Raw genomic sequence first — 24,338 nt, forward strand, 5'->3', positions numbered from 1 at the left:
GGGGGGGAGGCGGTGGAAGGGGGGGGGGGAGGCGGTGGGAAGGGGGGGGAGGCGGTGGACAGGAGGGGGGGGCAGTGGACAGGAGAGGGGGGCAGTGGACAGGAGAGGGGGGCAGTGGACAGGAGGGGGGGCAGTGGACAGGAGGGGGGGGGCAGTGGACATGAGAAGGGGGGCAGTGGACAGGAGAGGGGGGGCAGTGGACAGGAGAGGGGGGGCAGTGGACAGGAGAGGGGCGGCAGTGTCACACACACACACACACACACACACACACACACACACACACACACACACACACGTCTCAGTCCCGTGATGCGCCCTTTCTCAGTTCCGTGCGGCGCCGCAGGTGGGGGGGAGGTGGGGGAGCAACACACGCGACACCTACCTGTACTTCCGGCCGCCGCCATCTTCTCACTCAGCGCCGCGAGGGAGGAAGGGGGTCCGCCATCTTACGCGCCGCGTGGCAGCCTGTTCCCCCGCGAGGGAGGTGAGTGGAGAGGGAGGTGAGTGGAGCGGGAGGGAGTGGTGTGTAGCGGGAGGGAGGTGAGTAGGGAGGTGAGTGTAGTGGGAGGGAGGTGAGTGGAGCGGGAGGGAGTGGTGTGTAGCGGGAGGGAGTGGTGTGTAGCGGGAGGGAGGTGAGTGGAGCACGAGGGAATGGAGCGGGAGGGAGGTGAGTTGAGCGGGAGGGAATGGAGCGGGAGGGAATGGAGCGCGAGGAAATGGAGCGCGAGGGAGGAAGGGGGTCCGCCATCTTAGGCGCCGCGTGGCAGCCTGCCTGTTCCCCCGCCGGGGAGGGAATGGAGCGGGAGGGAGTGGTGTGTAGCGGGAGGGAGTGGTGTGTAGCGGGACGGAGTGGTGTGTAGCGGGAGGGAGTGGTGTGTAGCGGGAGGGAGGTGAGTGTAGCAGGAGGGAGGTGAGTGCGGGAGTGGAGCGGGAGGTGAGTGCGGGAGTGGTGTGTAGCGGGAGGGAGTGGTGTGTAGCGGGAGGGAGGTGAGTGGAGCGGGAGGGAGTGGTGTGTAGCGGGAGGGAGTGGTGTGTAGAGGGAGTGGAGCGGGAGGGAGGTGAGTGCGGGAGGGAGGTGAGCACCGGGGAGGGGGGGAGGTGAGTGTGCTGGGGAGAGGACAGAGATATGTATGTGTGTGTGTGTGTGTGTTTTTTTTTTTTTTTTGGACCTTTGGCCCGTCACTCCGCCTTAGGCCAATGAGAGGTGTGGGGGGCGAGCCAAGGGGGTGGTGTGAATGTGTGAGCCCAATGAGAGGCGGGTGGGCCAAGGGACCAATGAGATTGCCGCTAGGGACGCAGACATACAGTGCTTTCAGAAATATATAGTAGATATATGAAAAAAGGAGAAAAGCGCACCCCCTAGTGCAATAACTTCCAAGATGTAGAATGATATGATTTTAATAAAATAGATGCATAGTAAACAATGCACACTTACAAGATAAAGAAATGAACAATTCATATAAAGGTATCTTTTGGTGAACTCGTGTAGTCACCCGGTGTACATGGGGGAAGATGTCCGCCAATACTCACTACTGCAGCAAGTGCATGAAACACCACCGGAGGCTCAGAGGTGCCAGCCAACACTAGTGCTGGCAACTACGATCACCCGATCACTCCAGGCTATCAGTAGGAAGTCCGGTTAGGTCGCCTAATATTACTCCAGCATACCGCCACGATGAGTATCCAGAAAACAAGTGTCCACGACAGAATAGAAGCACCACTTGATAAACGTGGTGACGTCAGCCTTACGCGTTTCGTCGGTCTTAGCCGACTTCGTCAGAGGATTATGACGTACCTTACTTACTAGATATATATACTCTCATGTTAAGGATTTCATTGGTCACAGAACCAATGAAAACACCTGATAATAATTCACAAAAGAGCACATAATAACAACAAAAAGACAACAAACAGGAAAAAAAGATAAAAAAAAAAAAGATATGTCTTAGAGCATCACAATACCACAGTGCATTCTAAAATAAAATGTAAAAAATGAATATTAAAATTGAATATATAATACTAAACAATGAACCTAATAATATATGAAATTAAAGTTTTATATAAAAAAACATATAACTAATCTCCTGCAATTATAATTAAAATATTATAAAATTAATGAATAAATGAAAAAAGTATGGAAAAAAGAGAGAACCTGACAACCTAAACAATAGTACTCATGTCAAGTTTCTCATTTAACACCTTTGGAACCAAAGAATTTATTCTGGACTGGACTTTGTTCATCTGTTGGTATTATTTGATTTTTTATATCCACTAGATATATGTGTTAGCGCTGTTTGTTTTTTTCCCATATATATATATATATATATATATATATATAGATGTCGAGTAAATATTGAAGATGCCACATTGTATCACACTCAAATGAAGCTAAAGGATTTACTGAAGCATTTCGTTAGCCACAGAATGATATCGTCTATTCATTTATATATATAAATGTGGTCACCATACATATATAAATATATATATATTTATATATGTATGGTGACCAGATTTTTCAATGTAAAAACCAGGACACGTTAAAAAATTATTTACAAAACAAATTAAATCCAAATTGCGCCATCCTCATTTTTCGCCTCCATCCCTCTCCCCTATCCTCTCCCTCCTCCCTTTCAACCCAACCTCCATTTTCCCCCCCATCCTCTCTCTTCCCATCCTTTCTCCTCCCTCTCCCCCATCCTTTCCCTCTCCCTCCATCCTCTCTCCTCCCTCTCCCCATAAACTCTCCCCCTTCTCCCCGATCCTCTCTCCTCCCTCCCTCCATCCTATCTCCTCCCTTTCCCCATCCTCTCTCTCTCCCTCCCCATCCCCTCTCTCCTCGCTCTGCCCATCCTCTATCCTCCCCCCATCCTCTCCTCCCCCCCCACTATCCTCTCCCCTCTCCCCCCATCCTCTCTCTCCTCCCTCCCCTCATCCTCCTCCCTCCACCCCCCATCCTCTCTCCTCCTTCCTCCCATCCTCTCTCTCCTCCCTCCCACCATCCTCTCCCTCCTCCCTCCACCACCCATCCTATCTCCTCCTTCCCCCCATCCCCTCTTTCCTCCAACCCATCCTCTCTTTCCTCCCACCCATCCTCTTTCCTCTCACCCACCCCATCCTCTCTCTCTCTCTCTCCTCGCTCTCCCCATCCTCTATCCTCCCCCCATCCTCTCCTCCCACCCCACTATCCTCTCTCCCCTCTCCACCCATCCTCTCTCTCTTCACTCCCCTCATCCTCCTCCCTCCACCCCCCATCCTCTCTCCTCCCTCCCCTCATCCTCTCTTCTCCCTCACCCGCATCCTCTCTCCCCCTCATCCTCTCTCTCCTCCCTCCGCCCCCCATCCTCTCTCTCATCCCCCCATCCTCTCTCTCATCCCCCATCCTCTCACTCCTTCCTCCCCCATCCTCTCACTCCTTCCTACCCCAATCCTCTCCCTCCTCCCTCCCCCATTCTCTCCTACCTCTCCCCCCCCCATACTCTCTCCTACCTCCCCCCACATCCTGTCTCTCCCCCCCCATATATTCACACACACACACACACACACACACACACACACACACACACACACACACACACACACACACACTACACCATATACACACATAACACATGCAACAATAGTGTAACACACACATACCATATACAAATACACATTTATATTCAACGTCTCCAAACACTAAATAAACAACATATACATGCACATAATGCATTACACTGTCCTGGTGGACAGACTCTACATCAGACATACCACATTTAACAGACATAGGGAAGGGAAGACAACAGGACATAGACAGGTAGAGGGATAAGGGGAGGTGAGAGGGGGGGAGGGGCGGGGGGTTGGGAAGGCGTTCCCATTATCTTCCTGAATCCCTCTGTCAAACGGACACCACCAACTTTCGGTGCTGTGACTCTCCCACTTATTGGGGTTTTGAAGCGTCAGCTTAAACCTAGCACCCTATGGGGGGGCGGGGGGGCTACCGTCAGTCCTCTGTGTCCGCTCTGTCACCTTTGCTGCGCATCCAAGGAGAACTCATTTTGTCCTATTAAAGCCAGATGGTGGCATTGCTCAGCCCTGGGATATCCGTCTGGGCTAGCCAAGGCAGCCAGACCTTTTGAAATTTTGAGCCAGTGTCGTTAACCAGACTCGTTAACTTTTCCATCTGGCATACAAACCAAATTCGATTTCTAATTTTGTCTATTGATGGAATTGCGTTCTGGTTCCATAATGCTGCGGTCTCGCACCGCATAGCTGTTGCAAAATGTGCTATTAATTTGTTCCCCGTTCTCGAGACTTCGTCTGTTGGTTTGCTTAGGAGGAACAGACACGGGTCTAGCTGAATTTGGAGGCCCAAGATCCTCTGTAGCCAATCTCGGATCTGTTGCCAAACTGGCATAAGCTTTGGGCAGGACCACAGCATGTGCACCAGATCACCTCTTTCCCCGCACTGCTGCGGGCAGAGCGGGGAAACGCCTTTGATAAATTTAGCTAATCTGACTGGGGTGAGATACCACCTCAACAATACCTTATATGAGTTCTCCTTCAATGTCGTGCAGATAGAGCTACTGGCAGCAGCTTTGAATATTTCAGTCCAGTCTTCGTCTTCTAGTGTTTCATGTAGGTCCGACTCCCATTGACTCATGAATCTGGGTCTGATTGTGTCGTCATTGTCAGTACCGACCACCTTTCTGTACAGAGTGGAGATCAGTCCCCGCGTGTCAGTGCCCCGCACGCAGAGCCTTTCAAAATTCGTTAAAGGTGGTCTCACCGTGTGTTTGTTGTAAAATGCCCGGACCTGGAGGTATCTAATAAATTCTGTGTTAGGGATGCCTGTTTCTGACTTCAATTGGTCAAATGATTTAACAGTGTTTCTGCCCTCCAGGTCTTTTAAGCTATGGACCCCTAATTGTCGCCAGAGCGAAAAATTCTTCCCCTCTAGTCCAGGAGCAAAATCCGGGTTACTATACAGAGCGCCCATTAATGTGTGTTAAGAGGTCAATGAGCAACTATATTTGGACACCTCCCAGACCGCAAGTGAGTTGAGCACAGATGTCAAAGGCTCTTTTATATCTTTTATTCTTTTTTTCAGGTACCAGATAAGATCCCTGAGCTCCAGTGGGGCGCACAACTCCCTCTCCAGTGCCACCCACCTTCGCAGCTCTGGGTCTCCATGCCATTGCGTGATTTGGCACAACTGCGCCGCTTTATAATAGGACAACAAGCATGGCACTGCCAGCCCTCCCGCTTCCTTAGATTTTTGCATAATAGCTGCCTTTATCCGCGGTTTTTTGCCTTTCCATATAAATGTTGTTATCGAATTTTGTAAATCTTTAATCTCAGATCTCACCACGGGTATCGGGAGAGTTTGAAACAAATACAGTATCCGGGGGAGAACGTTCATCTTAACACTGTAAATTCTGCCTAGCCATGAAATACCATATGCTGACCAGTCTCTCAATTCCTTTTTCAGAGACCTTGCTAGACTGGGATAATTTGTTTGATATAGGGAGGCTATCTTTTTTGTGTTACGCACCTCTAGGTATTTGATGGACTTGGACTGCCATTTAAACTCAAAATTGAGTTCTAATAGTTTTTGCATCTCGTCAGGGATGTTCAAGCTCACCGCCTCAGTTTTTGTCTGGTTGATCTTGAAACCTGAGATCTGGTTGAACCGCCCCAAGAGCGCAAACAGGTTGGGGGGGGAGGTGAGCGGTTTAGTAATTGTCAGGATAATGTCGTCTGCATACAACGCTAACTTGTGCTCCTGTGAATTAATTTGGACCCCCGTTATGTCTCTATTACTACGTATGTGTGCTGCTAGTGGTTCGATGCATAAGGCAAAGAGCAAGGGCGAAAGCGGGCACCCCTGCCTCGTCCCACTTTTGATTGGAAACAACTCGGAGGGGAAGCCCTGGGGGAGGTCCCTTGCTGCTGGAGCTGTGTATAATGCTTAATGCTTAAGATCTTTTCCCCGAATCCAAATGCCCCAAGCGTGGTCTCCAAGTATGGCCAGTCTATCCTGTCAAAGGCTTTCTACGCGTCCAGGCTTAACACCAAGCTCCGAACCGTGCTGGCATTGACAAAGTCAATTATATCTATTACCTTTCTGGTATTATCGGCCGCTTGTCTATCTCTAATAAAGCCAACCTGGTCCGGATGGATCAGCCTAGGCAGGACAACACTTAATCGATTGGCCAGTAATTTAGAATAAATTTTAACATCCGAATTTATCAACGATATCGGCCTATAACTTTGGCAATTTGTGGGATCTTTGTCCTTTTTGTGAATCAAGGAGATTGACGCCTGGAGCATCTGATCTGAGAAGGGCTCTCCCGCCAGGACCCCGTTAAATAACCGGAGCATATGTGGGGCTAGTATACCTATAAAATTTTTATAGTACAGATTAGAGAACCCGTCTGGGCCCGGAGCCTTGGAAGACTTTAAGTTTTTGACTACCGCTGTCAATTCCTCCCGTATGAAATCACCCTGTATCGCCTCCTGCTCCAACCTGCCTAACTGCGGCAGTGCAGCATCTGCTAGGAACTCCTGCAGTCTGCCCCTTGTATTTACATTATGAACCACCTTCTCCCCGTTGTACAACTGAGCGTAATATTGTTTAAACTCTCCCACTATAACTTTGGGGTTAGAGGATATCTCCCCTGACTTGGTTCTAATTGCTTGTATATTGTAATTTGGTTGTCTATTGCGGAGTCGGTTGGCTAACATTGTGTCCGGCTTGTTGGCTTTCTCATAAAATTTTCTATGTGTCCAACTCAAGTCCTTCTCGGCCCTGGAAGTGAGGAGGGGAGGCTCTCCTCCCTCTTAATGGCTAGAAGTGTTCTAATCTGATCGGCCCCGCGCTCTGCTGCCGAAATCCTCCTTTGATCTCCTCCAACCTCCGCTCTCCTCCTACCCGCCGAAACTGGGAGGACACCGGGTCAGCTCGTTAATAACTGGGACTGTCCCATTTAAACCGGGACATCTGGTCACTATATATCTATATCGGTTTTGCCGGTATATACATATACCGTTTTTTTTCACTATATATATACCGTTTTGCCCATTTATAAGGCGATATTTTTTTTCAATAAAGTGAAGATGAAAGTACATACTTGCCTTATAATCAGGCCAGCGTCCACTTTGTGAGCCAATCAGCAGTCGGATGTATGAGGTATGAGGGTAAACCGGAGGAAGCTCCATCTTGGGGACCTGAAGCAGTCATGTTGCTTGTGGCAGGAAGCTCAAACCCGAGAGAGACGGACATAGAGAGAGAGAGAGACAGAGAGAGACACTGTGTGTGTGTAAACTTTTTTCTTTCCAGCCACTACTGAAATTAGGGGGTCGCCTTATAGTCCGGGTCGCCCTATAATTGGGCAAAAACAGTGATTAGTATACCGCATTGAAGGTAATACGGCTATATATTTCCTATGATCCATTCATAATGTCCCTAGTATCTTTGGTGGGCCTGAAGCATCATTCAGTGCACTTAAAACCACACATTAGGCCCCATTCTTGTTTGTCTTCTTTTCTTAGGTGCTGAATCTATTAGCTGTTCCCATCATACTAAGATTACAGAGCCTACTGATCAGGTCTGGAGACCATTCTTGTTAATGCTGCAGCTGTCAGTTGTGGTCTCATCCCACACAGCAGATACTCACAAAGTGAAGGTGCTCAGTGGAATCCAGTCTAAAGTGTTTAATCTATTATTAATCACTCAGCACTGGAATGATAGGACTCTAGGGATCCTGAGACATAAATATTTATGACCTTGTTAGCAAATGCTTTTTAAAGAGACAGCAGGAAGATGAGTTCTGTTTATGTTCCGTGTCACTGTGCATAGACTTCATGTCATGTTATGGATCAGGGATATGTGAAGTGGAGGCATTCATCACAGATGTCAGGATCTTTAGCACCTGCACATCTGGCACCAGCAGGTTAGCAGAGAAATGGGCAGCTTTCTGCTATCAAATCCACTACTGAGAAAGATGTAGAGGTGAATGGGGAGAGATCCTGAGTATTTCCCCCTTTCTACTAGTGACTGAGAGGGAGAGAGCTTGCATACTCTGCACTTAACAATACACAATGCAAACAGCATTAGTTCAGGTCAACATGGCATCAATACAGGAACAAGTGCTTGACATAAATGCATTAGCTTAAATATATTATAAAAAGTAGTAATAAAGTACTGGAATACTTAAGTAAAATGTACCTATTTTATGTGGCTCAATTTTCAACATTTATGTTATAAGTGCTGAAAAGGAGATTCCTAGGTACATCCACTATAAAAATAAATAAAAAAAGAAGAAAAGGAGGATATCTGTAGGTTGGTAAATGAAAAAAAACTAAATACTGTTACTTAGCATTACTCGGCACCATCCCCATGTTACCATTGCATAAACGCAAACTGTGTGAGCTGTTCATGGTGCTGAAATACAAGTTCTCTCTTTGGGTCTAAATTTGAGCTCATAGCCTTCCATAGAAGAAGTTTATTCTTTGCCAGTACACTGTCCCATCATAGGCCTCGGCAACAACATTTAGAATTGCAACATTATAGAACACATATCAAGTGTCTGTTATAGTTTGTGATACCTGTTTTAGGATGAATAATATACGTCTTTAAGATATAGGGCCATATTTACAAAGATGAGTTACTCTATAAGACACCTTCCATGCCGAAGATACTTTACAATCTATTCAAGTGAAAGAGTCATATTTACTAAACATGGTATTCTGTAAGACCCCCTTCTGTGCAAGGAGACACGTTACATTCATACATACAGACGAGACCACGAGAATTCTAAAACTTGCCTTAAACTAGTCCGGTTACATTCTGGGTATGTGCTGGGTGTAACCTGGCTAGTTTAAGGCATTTCTGCATTGACTAATGACCCATAGGATTAACACAGCAGGGGTCCCTGGCAGTCCCATTCAGTTTGAATGGGACTGCCAGGGACCCCCGCTGTTAATCTGATGGGCCATTAATCAATGCAGAAATGCTGGGTCTAGTTTAAGGCAAGTTTAAGGCATGTATCCAGCATGTACCTGGGTGTACCTGGGTCTTTTTGGCGATTGCCACTGGTTTGTGTTAGAATAACCGTGGGCACTACAGTATGTAACTTTTATATTCAAGAAGTTCCTCAGAAACCCCACACGTGTATATCCATGTATTACTAAGAGGTTTCCAAACTTCTGTACACACACTTGAAGATCTCTCTTGTCAATTAAAACAGTGTCACAACCTGCAACAGGTCCATACGTTTTCAATATTGCTGCTAGTACTTTGCACTGCAATTTATAGTTGAAAGGTGTAAAAATCACAGCAAGAATTGTCACTAACTCTGCAGCAGACTTGTTCTTGTAAAGGCTAGTTGTAGGATAACAGTTCCAAAGTGTGGGGAAACTGTTTTAGGCGAGGAGAATCGTGCTTGTGCAGTAAACACAGCATAGACAAACAAATTCCTCAAAATGCAGGTCTCATCTAAGACAAAGAAGAGCTCTACTCACAAATTCACAATGCAATTCTTAATTTATTGTGACAGCCAAGAACAGAGTTGGCTCTGTTCTTAACTGTCACAATAAATGAAAAATTGCATTGTAAACTTGTGAGTAGAGCTCTTCTTTGTAGTTCTGTCTTAGAGGAGACCTGCATTTAGTTGTTGGATAATACTTACCTGGATAAGGGCAGAAGTTGCACCAAAGTGGCATTGATTAGGTATATGTTATTAATTCACAATAATAGGGAATTTGTAGGATTCCCTACAAAAAAAATATTTATCCAAATACAAAACCAAAGGATAATTATAGAACAACAGTTTGAAAGGGGGACATAAAAGCTATATGTACCAGAAATAGTTTAGCTGGTCCAAGTTGGACCTTTACCTGTTATAGGGACATGTGTGCTGTTTTATGAAATTATAATAGCAGAAAGCAACCCCAGGAGTTAAACAGTCCTCTTTGCAATAACACAACTACTGCAAATAAATGAAGCTATAAAAACTACAGGGAAAATAGGTTAATTTGCTTAATTTGTCCAGGCAAATAACCAGAAGAAGCTGACTGCAGGCACCCAAGATAAGAATGGAGTCATTTTGTAATTGTTAATTGATAATATAAATTAAAACAATGATATTTGCCTGGGGAAGCAAAAATTAGCCAGGCAGAGAGGGAAAGAAGATTGCAGTGAGAAAATTACTGATTTGATTATGCCTTTGTAGGGATGATGTAGAAAGAGCCCAAGCACACTGCTATTCTGCAGGCGCCAATAAAGAGATTGGCACTGAGAATATAGTCTATTCACTACAATAAGATAACTGTGAGATTCAGTAAGTTGCACACTGTAAATTATTTGTTAGTCCAATAAAAGTTTAACAATGAAGTAAGAAGAGAGCTGTACCGACCTTTTCCATAATGTTATTCAAAGGCCATCGATAGAATAAGCATTAGGAGATCCAGCACCCACGTTCTGTAATAGTTCTAAGATGTTTGTTACTTTAGAGTAATGTGGATGTGTATCTAGTTAAGTACATGTCTTTTCGTATTATCGGGTTGTCATTTGCATGTCTGCTATATTTCGTTCCACGCGACCGCAGAAAAGAAATGAGAAAGTGCTATATATTTCAGTTATGGACATACCAGGATGGACAGGATGGGGTGAGAGTCAAGGTGAGGGAAGTAGGGAGGAAAGCTAAGAAAGAAAAGGAACAAAGTCCTGCAGTACTGTACGTGATCAGGAGACAGAACATCAAGTCGTGAAATGCATGAGAATAGTCTGCATGAGCAGGAAAGAAGGGCAAGGTAGACTGTCATTCACAGGAAGAATATGCAAAGAGCAGGGGTGGCCAACTCCAGCCCTCAAGGGCCACCAACAGCCCAGGTATTAGGGACATCCCTGCTTCGGCATAGGTGGTTCAATCAGTGGCTCAGTCATTCAGGGATATCCTGAAAACCTGACCTGTCGGTGGCCCGTGAGGACTTCAGTTGCCCCCCCCCCCCCCCCCCATGTATAGAATGTACTGTAATGTAGAGTTACACATTCTTACTTTGACTTATTGACACCCTCCATCCCCATCCGCAGGGTGGATATGTATGCGGCAGTATAGCTGCTCTGTTTCGTGAGGGCGGAGAGAAAGTAGGAATTATTCTTTGTGACCTGCAGAGAGAAGCTAGAACAGTACATCAGAAGCCATCAAACAGCACAAAAGGAACTCAGGCCTCAAACTGTCTTTGCAAAATTACCGTCCTTTCAATCTTTTTGCAAGCCTTTGATACCTCTCCATGTTATTAGCACATTTCCCCCCCTCCCTCACCTCCTCTGTGACGGGTGGTGGAATGTAACCATATCATTAAAATGCACTTAGCTCTGTTCAGCGAATGCAGTGACAGGGCTAGTGGAACATTCTGAACCCTTTCCGAGCAGGTATATCTGTACCATTTGTGCATGTTTTTCATAGGGACAACGATTATACCAAACTACTGTACTGTAGATAAAATTACAAATAGACCAGCCTTAAATAATACATTGCGGTTGTATCTTGTCAGGCTGTCATTGATTTAAAGAAGTTGTTTCACCATTAACCCTTTCAATGCTGGAAGGGGGTGGATGTTGGCTATTGAGGAATTGAACACATTCATTGCAGACGAGGCTGCAGTGATATATTGTGTAAAGATCTGCAATGTTAAACATAGTGGTTTCAATGGAAAAATAGAAATACAAACAATCTCATTTGAAAATAGTTTTTTGGGGGGGATTGAATATTGTATTGAGTCTTTGCTTTTTTATTTCTCCGGCAATGGTGCAGGAAGTATAATCCTGTGCATCCCAATAGCAGAAACTGCTATATGTTCCCTGATATTGTGGCTAAAATAAAATGTCATTTTAAATACAGACTGAAGCCTTTATTTAGTGTTATTACTGCTTCAGACCACCTTTTACAATCCACTTGATAAGTTTGGTAATGGAAGGTGCTTTTCCTCTGCTACAACCTTAGGCTAGGCCCCGCTGCAGGCGGCGGCACGTGCGGTAGCGTGCGCGCCTCTCACAAGTTCCTTACCTCCTCCCTAGCAGGCCCCGGTGACTCCTCGCTTCCTGGCCCTCTTCATGCTGTGACGCGTCAGCCAGCAGGGGATACATTGGGATGGTGTTCCCGTGCGGCGACGCATCACATGGTGCGCCAGGGAGCCAATCAGGAACATGTTTATTTTCATGTTATCAGAGATTCGTCTCGGAATAGAAACTGCTGGTTCATTCTCCTTCACAACTGCTGGAAGCAATGGATTACTTTATCATATGCAGTTTCTCCCCCCTTATTATTGTCCTTTCACTGGGTTGTGGCTCTATAAAGAAACAACATTGGAGAGTTGGAGGGGTGCTGCTCGTTTAATTGAACGGGGGGAAGGATGGAATTAAAACTGTAATTTGCTGAATCACCCATTATCCCGTGCTAATAATAAAGCAGCCGCACTGTGCGCCTGCTTCCAGGAGAGCCTGTTTTGGTGACATGGTTTTTTTTTGTTGCAAAGTCCCCATCCTCTCCCCCTCCCACTTGTCATGGCCGTGCCCGCCCAACCCATTTTGGCTACGCCCCCTGCGCCTAAAAAAGCTGCCAGCAGATCACGGTGAAGCGCTGTGCACGCCACACCAGGCGTGCGTGCAGGCGCATGCAGCGGGACCTTAGCCTTATACAGGCATACCCCACATTAACGTACGCAATGGGACCGGAGCATGTATGTAAAGCGAAAATGTACTTAAAGTGAAGCACTACCTTTTCTCCACTTATCGATGCATGTACTGTACTGCAATCGTCATATACGTGCAGAACTGATGTAAATAAGGCATTTGTAACAGGCTCTATAGTCTCCCCGCTTGGGCACACCTTCGTTACAGGTAGGGAGCCGGTATTGCTGTTCAGGACGTGCTGACTGGCGCATGCGTGAGCTGCCGTTTGCCTATTGAGCGGGATGTACTTACTCGCGAGTGTACTTAAAGTGAGTGTACTTAAACCGGGGTATGCCTGTACACCTAGATCTTTCTCTCAGTACTAGCTTGTGGCCATACATTAAAAAAAACACCACCACCCCCTCCTTCTTCATCACTCTTCTCACCTAGGATATTCCTTGAAAGCTACAGGGCCTAGTTCTTATGTCCCCAGTTCAAGTTGGCCATGATAAAGCCAGCCCGTTCCTGTTAATCAAGCTATTTTTACTCCTGTTCCTCTCGTACTATGGACATACACAATAAACTGCACATCAGGGACTAGAGAAAGGCTTAATTTCTCCAAGCCATGGCTTTAAAACTCACATTCCTACTGGGAGTAAAAGATGTATTACATCTGCCCACGGTTGCCCCACTTATGCAGATGGCAATATATGTTTGTCATTTATTGGGAAGAGAGGCATGCAGGGTTCATGAGGTCAGGGAGGGTGAAAAGAAGGATCATATTGTATCACAGGTATGTCTGTGATGTGTGCATGAAAGGGATAAAAAATTCAATGCATTTCAAGAATGTATTCCATGGTTAGGAGCAGGAGCAACAGGAATCTGGTTTGGGTTATGGGTTAATGCTTTGCAAGTAACATGAAGTATAGAAAATCCTGGCACACACTATGTGGAGAGAGGGGGAATTGTCTAACAGCAGCTCCACTGTCTGTGAAGAGACGCCAACCCAAATCCAAGTGTTACCTCATTGCGAGCTGTGGAAACTGACTTTATGTCTTTCTGCGTCAGACACCAACAATTTAATTGTGCGCCCCACAGGGTATAAAAAAAAAATGATGTGTTAACACTGCATACGTTGCAACTTAATACAATAAAAAATATTATTTGGGTTACCCCTTTACATCCCGAATGATACAATGTGCCAAGATGTCATAGACCCTTTGTACTAAGCTGTGTTCGGATGAAATGTTGCTAACGAGGATGATGACAACTTTATTGGATCACCTAAATGAATCCTGTTCAGGTACAACTTACAACCAGTGCTTTTATCTTCAATCAAGTGGAAACCCAGTGAAAGTACAGGGGTGCGCAAACTGGGGGGATGCAACATTTTCTGTAGTTTGCGGCGTTTGCAGAAGGCCCGCGCTCGTCCCCACATCATTTAAATTAAATGCCGGGGGAGAGCACGCGGCCTCTTTACATAATAATAATAATAAAGCATGTTTTTGTATAGCGCTGCTAGTTATACGTAGCGCTTTACAGAGACATTTTGCAGGCACAGGTCCCTGCCCCGTGGAGCTTACAATCTATGTTTTTTTTGGTGCCTGAGGCACAGGAAGATAAAGTGACTTGCCCAAGGTCACAAGGAGCCGACACCGGGAATTGAACCAGGCACCCCTGCTTCAAACTCCAGTCAGTGTGTTTTACTCACTGAGCCACTCCCTCTCCCAGGTACATCCCTTACCTTCTCTCCGGTGACTTCTGATGACTCGTCGTCATGGCAACACGGAATCAAATGACGCCGTGACTTCAGATGGACGCTGAAAAGCAGGCGGGGGGGCGCAGACAAAAAAAGTTTGCGCACCCCTGGATTACAGGGTAAAGCTGAGAACACTTCAGAAAAACAAACATATAAGTTACATTGTATTATGTTTTCAGATCACATTATTTCACAAAAACACAGATGAAAAGCCACATACACTAGATAGAAAAAGGCATATATAGAGATTCAGAAATGACACCCAGTGGTACAGCATATGCTGAACGTATTACACACTTAAGGTTATTCTATATATGCATCAGCAGCAGTTCGGCTATTTTTTCGGGACCCAATTGGATGCATCAGCATATATGGAATAAGGTCCTTAGTGGTAAAGTTGAATGCAAGGTTTATATAGTTATCTTTCAAATACTATAGGAAAGTATAGGATAAAAATGACATTGGGGAACAAAAATGTAGGGTTTTTCAGTATCCTTTCCTAATATCTAACATGACAAAAGTATAATAATATTCTCCTAGCACACATAAAATAATGTCTGTATTAAATTTTACACTTTAAATGTATACTCTCAATATTACATCTGAGTCATTCATTTTAAACTGCGTACGGTAAAGATTTGAAATCACATATAAATGAAATGCCCTGTAGTATTTACTTGATGACTGTGTGCTTGCTTTAAAAAATATTACATTAATAATTATTCAATAAATAACATTTTTTTTTTTTAATAGATGTTTTGATTTTAGATTGTGTACAACAATAATGTATTTTAGGTGGTTGTGTTAAAATATACCTTGTGTATGACACATATTAGGATCATCATTATTAATGCTGTCCTGCATTAGTATTCTTATTCCCATCCTTCTGTTCGGGGTCGCTGGGTTATAGCACCACCAAAATGTATTTGGTATTTGTACCTCTCAGTATTGGCCTTTGAGCACCTCATGATATGGTACTTTTCCATTCTCTTCTTGTTTGGTTTTTGTCTAAATAGTAAACCCTATTAATATATTAAAAAAAAAAAAGCGTAAAACAATGGTTCCCAAGCTTCTTTACACTGTGCAACCCCTTTAAAACCAGAGACAGAACATGAAACACAGACAGAGCTCAGTGCACATCCAGTGAAACTTATACACGGTACAGTGCCTAAATATATATGTATAGATATCTTTTGAATAAAATGGTATTTTAGTTTAACATTTTGGCCAAAGTGTTGTAAGCCCCTGAGCCACTACACGGCAGACCACATCTCAAGGGTACGTAACACTAATATAAATTCTTAATAACCTGTGCATTACCAGGAAGAATGATTTATAATAAATCTGTCAAAATTAGTTGCATAGTTCTAAGTCTGATTGAAGCTCTTATTAACCTGTACATTACCAGGAAAAGCACTCTGTATTAGATTTGTCACAATCAAGCTTGTAGGTGTCCTGTATGTTTTACAATTCTTGTTCAGCTGGTCTTAGCTGATTGAAGGGTGGCTACTCCTACCTAATTGAAGCTCACCCCCTCCCACATTTAAATGGTTAAAAGCTCACTCCATTGCATCTCCCACTCTCACGGGAACTTGTTTGCTTGCAGTTTGATTGTGACAAATCTAATACAGAGTGCTTTTCCTGGTAATGTACAGGTTAATAAAAGCTTCAATCAGACTTAGAACTATGCAACTAATTTTGACAGATTTATTATATATCATTCTTCCTGGTAATGAACAGGTTATTAAGAATTTATATTAGTGTTAGGTACCCTTGAGATGTGGTCTGCCGTGTAGTGGCTCAAGGGCTTACAACACTTTGGCCAAAATGTTAAACTAAAAGACCATTTTATTTAATAGATATCTATACATATATATTTAGGCATTGTACCGTGTATAAGTTTCACTGGATGCGCACTGAGCTCTGTCTGTGTTTTATGTTCTGTCTCTGGTTTTAAATATATATTGCCATGCTCAGTAGCACTCCTCTGTGACACTTATATGCTTATATATATGTTGTGGTTATTTTGGGGGTTCAATATGAGCTTGTAGGTGTCCTCTATGTTTTACTATGCAACCCCTGCAAGAAAATATTTGATCCGTGAACCCCTAATTAATAGATCTTATTGCCTACTCATCAGACTATTGCTAACAAAACTGTTTGACCGATCCCAGGCAGTATAGTGTCCTGAGCTCGTGGGGGGGGGGGGGGACAAACACACGTGCTTTACAAGGCCCCAAACTGCACCTCGGTATGAGCAGACAACATGGGTGCTATACAGTAGCTGTCAATTACTTTGTGAGCTTCTAAAGTCTCGGCCGACAATGCCTTCCTGCTGTCAATACAAAGCATTGCGGGAAGCGACCTTGGAATATTCCGCTGTAATTGCTACCTATTGTGCTACAGTGCAGTTTGGAGCATTACTAAGTGCACAGTCTCCACATGGTTTCAGGAACTCACTATACGGCCTGGGATCCGCCATGACATTTTTTATTTTAGTGAACCCGCTGTTGCGAATCACTGATATAGACTTTATATCAGCCAACACGTTGTGTGCTAAATTTTACAGCCTTGAAAAAGAATGCCAAATTTAGCTTGAATTGCTCACCTACTCCGGGTACGCATATGGTGAGATGATGTTTCCCTAATTCTGGCTTGCATCCCTGCTGTCGAGTTTACACTGATGTCTACTTTTAGGCAACTTTTTTTAACCTGTAATACTTATATACATATATGTATGAACAAAAAGAAGAGAGAGAGCGCACGCCCCATAGTGTATTATTGTACATTTAATTGGAGGGGGAGATGGAGGAGGGATTAAAAACACTCACAAAGTAGATGTGAATAACAAGCAATTTGTGATAAAAATCACCACCGAGGCAGGCACCGTCCCGTGTCACGTCGGCAGTCCAACAGGAAATCTTCAAACGATTCACAGGATAGCGTTCATCCTCTGATCGATCAATTAAAGTCCTCCACGCAATGTGACATTAGAGTAGGGCCTTAATGAAACACCATATACGCTCCGGCCGTAAAGCGTGCACGTAACGTGATGACGTAATGTCGTGGTGTACGTCCCTGACGCGTTTCGTCACAATACTGCAACTTTATCAAAGGGGAAATACATGAAGTGGTAACTGCAGATATATACCAGAGTGTCTCGGTTAATTGGTGCAACAGTTTAAATGGCCAGATCCCCCAAATAACGCAATTGGCTATGAAAGACATTACATTCAAGCTCTATGGGGGGTGGGGGGGAACACATAACATAAAGGAACACCCTAGCATTCTCAATATTAATATTATACGTGGTACAATAATAGCAACCAATATATAAATAAACAAAAGAGAGACCATGCTGTTTAAAACTATTAAAACATAATAAACTAAAATATGCAAAATAATATACAATAAATAGCTGTGAAAATAATATACAATAACTTTCAATAAAAAAACAAAAGGGGTAAAATAATTATTTATATACATTAATATGTGTAAATAAACCTATAATATAACAATAAATACACATGCATAAACACAGATTAAGTTTCATGAAACCCATCAATAACAACCATAATGATCTATTTTTTATGTGCACATACATATATATATATACAGATGTACACACAACAATGCATGTATAGAATCCATATATACACATACATATATGTGCACATAGGAGGGAGGTGCTGGTAGTGGATTTATTGTCACTGGACAGGATAGGGGATGAAGGGGAAAGGGGAATGGGAGGGAAGGGAGAGAGGGAGGAGGAGAAGGGGGGTTGGGGAGGAGGGCATGGGAGGGGGGGTGGGGGAGGAAGAAGGGAAAGGGAAAGAAGGGAGGGAAAATGAGGGGAAGGGGATACAGATGGGCAACAGGAGGTGACCCAGAGGGCACAGAACCAAAACAGGACCTAAAGACTCATACCAGAGTACTGGTATCTAAACGTTCATTTAGACCACCGGGGGCAAGTGTCCCCAACCGGTGGATCCAGAATGTCTCCCTACGACACAAAGATTTAAAACGATTCCCTCCTAGAGCAGAAGGAGGAATGTGCTCAATGCCCATAATAGTCAAGGAACCAGGATCCTTATGGTGTGTACAAATAAAGTGTCTTGGTAAATTATGGGTAGTAACACCATTGATTACATTCCTCCTATGCTCCAGGAACCGAGTACTAAGGGATTGAGTGGTGCGGCCAACATATTGAAGGCCGCAACCACATTGCAAAAGGTAGACAACAAATGTGCTCAGGCAGTTGATATTGCCTTTAACACCATATTGTCCACCCTTCTGAAGGGAGACAAACTCCGATTTGTTAACTAAGTGTTTGCACGTGATGCAGCGGCCCCTACCACATCTATGGTTGCCTAATCGGCCCAGAAGTGTGGCATTGGTAACTGCAACAATTGGTCTCAATTTACTGGGAGCTAAAGTATTCTTGATGTTTTTTGCCTTCCTATAAACAATAGGTATTTTCTCTGGAAGAATGTTGCCTAAATGTGGATCGCACTTTAAGATGCTCCAATGGGTATTTAAAATACCCTGAATGGATCTAAAGGATTGATTAAAAGTGGTAATAAACCTCGAAACCCCATCAGCATTAGCTGATCCATTCCTGGGAATATTGTAACCTGTATGTTTATTAATGGAGCATTTAGATTTCTTAAGTAATGTAGATCTGTCAGAGGCCCTGACCTTGCCGAAAGAGTCATCAAAAAGACCGGGATCAGAACCTTTCAACAAAAATTTGTTGCTCAGATCTTCCGATTGACATAGAAAATCGCTCTCCCTGGAACAGTTTCTTTTGAGACGATGAAACTGTCCCAGGGGAATATTCTTGAGCCATTGTGCATGATGGTTGCCAGATGCATGAACGTAATTGTTAATTGAGACAGATTTGAAGTGTGTGGTGGTAGCGATGTTACCCTCTGGATCTGAAATCAAAACAAGATCCAGAAAAACCACAGAGGTGGAACTGATATCAAATGTAAACCTCAAACCCATATCATTCTGATCAAAAGAACTCAGGACATCAGAAAAAACTGTGACATCACCATCCCAAATAATAATAATATCATCGATGAAACGACCATAGTATACGTATATATATATATACACACATACAGTATTTGTGCACATTTACAACAATAATGTGCATTTACCCCAAACGTGCTGTTAGTGGACCAATTGCATACTGGTGCTGGTGTTTTTATTAAAATATGGCAAACTATTGATCTTTGTCTTCTATAACTTTTGTATTGTACAAGCCATACAGTATGCAAAGACTGTCTCATGTTTGTCTTTTTTTAAGGTGAAAAAGTGGGATTTGGGTAATTGCTCACGCCCTTCCACTCTCTGATCTTCCTCCCTTTCTATCAGTTTGTTCTCAGTTCTCCAAGGGGGTCTACGCCATTTTTGGACTCTACGACCGGAAGACGGTAAACATGCTGACTTCCTTCTGTGGTGCTCTCCATGTCTGCTTCATTACTCCAAGCTTCCCAGTAGCCACTTCCAACCAGTTTGTCCTACAGCTGAGGCCAGAACTCCAAGATGCCCTGATCAGTGTTATCGAGCACTACAAGTGGAAAAAGTTTGTTTACATTTATGACGCCGACCGAGGTAAGGAGGATCCAGATTGGAGCTTGTACTTTTCTTCTTGGCATTAACCCTTCCAGTCTCAAATGGTCAACACCGTGTCACTAAGTTAGAGAATTAAATAGCCCTTTGCTTTAGTGACCATATTTACTACGCTCTGGTACTTCGTAAGACATTATCTGGCAGTCGCAAGATTTCTAGAGTTTTGGAGGTTTTCTTGTTTTGCTTCCGTGAAATAATGTTTCACCAAACCTCAAAGGGGCTAATAATGTTGCAAAATTAGTCTTCGATTTTGCAATTTCACAATCTTTCAGTGAAATATCAACAAACAGTTGGCAAAACATGGTGTGTGGGCCTGATTTATCATCTGAGCATTAAGGGAATCTAGCGATTTTAGAGAATTTCACAAATTATCTTAAAAGATCAATCCAAGCAGGCAATTGTTTTGCAATTTTGTAAAAAAAATTTTTTACGTAGGATTGAGGCAGGGGGTCTCCGGAACCCCATTCGTTTCAGCTCTAGAGCCCCCCTGGTTCCAGAGATACAAACTTCTGTATGGGGTGCCCGTAGCAGCTCTGCCTGGGCTAGCTACGGTTTTAACATTTACAGCTCCCGCGTCACGCAGGCCAACAGGAACCTTATGATGTCATGGCTTCCTATTGGCCCTCAGGGCGCCGGACCTTTGAAATGCCGCCATAACGTGAACCCTGATAGCTGAGCGGAGCTGCTACCGGTAGTCCCTATGGAGGTACGGTAAGTATCTCTGGAAGCATGGAGTCCCAGAGCTGAAATGAATGGGGTTCAGCTCCGGTGACCCCCTGCTTCAACCCTATGCTGAAAAAAAAATTGCCTGCTTGGATTGCCACGAATCTAACGGTTTTAGAGAGTGTTGCCAATTAGCATTGGTTCACGACCTTGGGCGAAAGTGTCGCACATCTGTACTTCTGGTCCTGCTCAGTAGATATGGCCCTTTCACTTCAATGGGCTATAAAGTGTCTTCTAGCCTCTAAGATATCATACCCCAAGATCATAACTTTCACATATGGTCTCATTGTAGCACAGTAAAAATACCAAAAAACCATTCAATCTGTACAGGCATCATGTAATTTAAAGAGCAAAGTCTTAATTTACTGTTTGGAGAATAAGAGTGTAGGCATGCCATACACTTGTAGCTTGACCAAGGCTATTTGATCACATCTGTGCTGCTGACCAACAGAAGCACAAGGCTTCCTGTCCCACACTCACTCTCCTACAGCCCTGTTAAAGGTTTAATAATAGAGGAGGGTTAACTTACGATTTCCCATCTGATACCTGAGGCTGAGAGTCTCAATGACTACCGAATTCCCCTCCTTTTCCAGGTTTATCCGTCCTGCAGAAGGTGCTGGACACAGCAGCAGAGAAGAACTGGCAGGTGACAGCTGTAAATATTCTCACCACCACAGAGGAGGGGTATCGCCTGCTCTTCCAGGACTTGGACAAGAGCAAGGACCGGCAAGTGGTGATAGACTGCGAGTCGGAGCGCCTGAATGCCATCCTCAGCCAGGTGGTGGTAACATTAGCCCCAAAAGCACAATGTATCACCAATGCATCTCACTGTGTCAATATATCAAGATTTTTTTCACCTTGTGATACCTTGTGAGTTAGGTGTGTCTAAAGGAGGAATTAAAGCTGCCATTTTTTTCCCTTTAATATGTGCATCAATACAATCCACACAATGATGTCATTAGCTAAGTTTCGGCTTCGGGGTTCACTAAATGGCTGTCAGTGCAGCAGAACAGAACCAAAGATGCAAAGTTCTGTGGGGAAGATCATGTGCCCAGGCAGACACTAGATACAATTGGTGCACTGCTAGAGAAAGGGCAGGGCTCAAAAAGGGGTGTGCCAGAGCCTGTTTCAGAAGAGGAAGGGGATGCGATGTTGTAAATGTTGCTATAGAAACAAAAAAATATTGTTACATTATAATACATTAAAAATATAATTCATAGTTTTTAAAAAGTACCACTACTTTTTATTTAGAAATCTAAACGTCCACTACTTTGTATTAAAAAGAACCAAGAGCTATTAGAAAGGTACTCACTTCTGTTTTATCGTTACAATGCAAATATAACAGGAACCATTTAAAAATGTTTTAAAAGGTTTATGCTCTCCTGCAATGAAGCACAGGACCACTACTATTTCTATGCCACTTTCTCCCATGATCTCTCCCCTTTTCCTGATATGCATAAACATTTCACAGAAAGCTGTCCCCGGAGCTTTCCTTTCCTGAATATCCCCCGAAGGTAACAAGGTAGGCTTGATTGTAAGGCACGTTTGGTGACATTGTTAATATATAGCACAACAGCTTCATTCACCAGAGCACACTGGTGTAATATCGGAGACAAAACACCCAGCGATGTAACACCTTTCTGTTTCCTTCGAACATGGGTTTCATATTTAAATAAGTTTGCTTCTCAGTTTTGCATTTCAAAGTCATTCTCTGCGCAGGAGATTGGAAAAAGCCCAGCTATATGAATCTCAATGGGGGTCCACTGGGGCTTCGTGTGTGTCTGAAGAACGAAAACGTCAGTGATTCCTCTAAGGATGCAATATGGGAGGGAAAACACAGCGAGTGCGCACACTGGAGGCCATTTTTAATGAGCCCTGCTAAATATGATTTCATCTATTTTTTTTTCTCCAAAATAGTGTCTTTTGGAGTGTAGCCAAACTGACAATACCATGGCCAGCGTTAGTATCAACCAGTTATATATTTCATTATGAAAGAACACCAAAGAGTATATTGGAAGTCCAATGTTTTGGTCCACAGGTGGATTTTCCTTACCATCCACTCATAAAATAGTGTTAGTAGTATTCGATTTCACATTTAAATTTGTTTTGCCATAATGACAAAGCCACCAGCAATTTAGAAGAAAAGAGAATGTGTTTAATTGAGGAAAGGATGCTGCAGGATTCCACTGATGCAGCAAATGTGGGTTAATTAGCTTTGAAAATAGTCACTATGGGCTCCATCTTTAATTATCCCTGCAAAATGTTGCTTTATTCCTGTTCAATGCAACAGAACTTATAAGAAATGTCACATGGTGATGTAATTGTGGAGGAAAAGGTAAAATTAATGGCGCTATATAAATAAAGACATACAATACATTACAATACAAAATTAATGTAGTACAGTATATACAGATGTAGCAAGGGTTTATTGTTCCTGTTGGGATATCCTGCCATGGAATCCTACGGAAATAACACAATATTCTATGCCAGGGATCCCCAACTCCAGTCCTCAAGGACCACTAACAGTGCAGGTTTTATGGATACTCCTGCTAGAGCACAGGTGGTTCAGTCAAAATGATTGGGCCACCTGTGCTAATGAGAGGATCTCCTTAAATCCTGCACTGTTAGCGGTCCTAGAGGACTGGAGTTGGGGATCCCTGTTCTACGCTATCTGTAGGTTAAATAAAGCTTACATTCATATACTTTATACACTCACATACATACACACACAGTAAGACTTTTGCATTAATCATCGCGCAGGCCTCACCACATAAAGAAAGGAAATCCAGCCTTGAACCTGCTCCAGTTCTCCGCTGTCAGAATTCCCAACTATGACCAGTTTAAATGACCTGTAATCCAGGTAGAGCAAAAATAGAAGGATCAGCAGACCTGCCGCTCCTGACAAAAACTAAAACTCACCAGCAAAAAGAGATTTAAAAAAAAAACCTTTATTGAACTACATAAAACAGATACTATCCACAAACAAAAAAGAGACCTCCTCCAACGCGTTTCAAGCAACAACTGCTCTTTCTCAAGGAGGGGCGGTAGCAATTGTGAGTACAGGATACACTCGATACCGGTTGGCCTCAGGAATAGGGTATTAATTGCAGCCGCAGCGGATTTGCCGGGAATGATTGTCTCTCCTCTGGCTGGATTGTCGGACAGTGCGGGTCTGCACCCATTCAACCCCCACACATCACTCCTAGGTAGGCCCACTACAACTCCATATATGCTCCGCTTTTAACCTATATTATCGTGGATCAGCCATTGGTTGCCGTTTGTTGCCAGTGGGCCTTTAGAGTTCATAGACGGATTTTTTGCTTCTGTAATCCAGATAGCTTCTGAGTAATCTAGCTTCTGCAATGTCATTCAGGTCTCTTTTAAAGGCGAGGTTTGGGCTAGAACTCATTCTCCACAACACAAGGTCGTTAATAACTTTGCCATGGAATAAAGTAGTGTTCTAAACAGAGTCCCTCTCATTCCAGATCATCAAGTTGGAAAAAAATATTATTGGATATCATTATATTCTTGCAAACTTGGTAAGTAAACCTGAAGGGGAGGCAT

At 43.7% G+C, this 24,338-nt stretch overlaps 1 protein-coding gene across 8 annotated transcripts in view; it reads left to right on the forward strand.

Moving 5' to 3' along the window:
• The window catches only part of GRIA1 (glutamate ionotropic receptor AMPA type subunit 1), a 181,387-nt gene that overhangs the window by 110,117 nt on the left and 46,932 nt on the right, over positions 1-24,338 (forward strand). For 4 of the 8 annotated variants that reach the window (XR_012801871.1, XM_075602138.1, XM_075602139.1 and 1 more), the window contains exons 1-3: positions 19,778-20,033; positions 21,368-21,555; positions 24,260-24,313. Coding sequence is in view for 7 of the 8 variants with exons in the window: in XM_075602138.1 (XP_075458253.1) it covers positions 19,859-20,033; positions 21,368-21,555; positions 24,260-24,313 (417 nt within the window). In the remaining variant the exon portion in view is untranslated. Of the gene's footprint in view, positions 1-19,777; positions 20,034-21,367; positions 21,556-24,259; positions 24,314-24,338 lie in introns of those variants that run through there. The other 4 variants (XM_075602140.1, XM_075602141.1, XM_075602143.1 and 1 more) reach the window with 2 other exon arrangements.

Source organism: Ascaphus truei, chromosome 5 (genome assembly GCF_040206685.1).
Source record: "Ascaphus truei isolate aAscTru1 chromosome 5, aAscTru1.hap1, whole genome shotgun sequence".
Taxonomy (NCBI): Eukaryota; Metazoa; Chordata; class Amphibia; order Anura; family Ascaphidae; genus Ascaphus; species Ascaphus truei.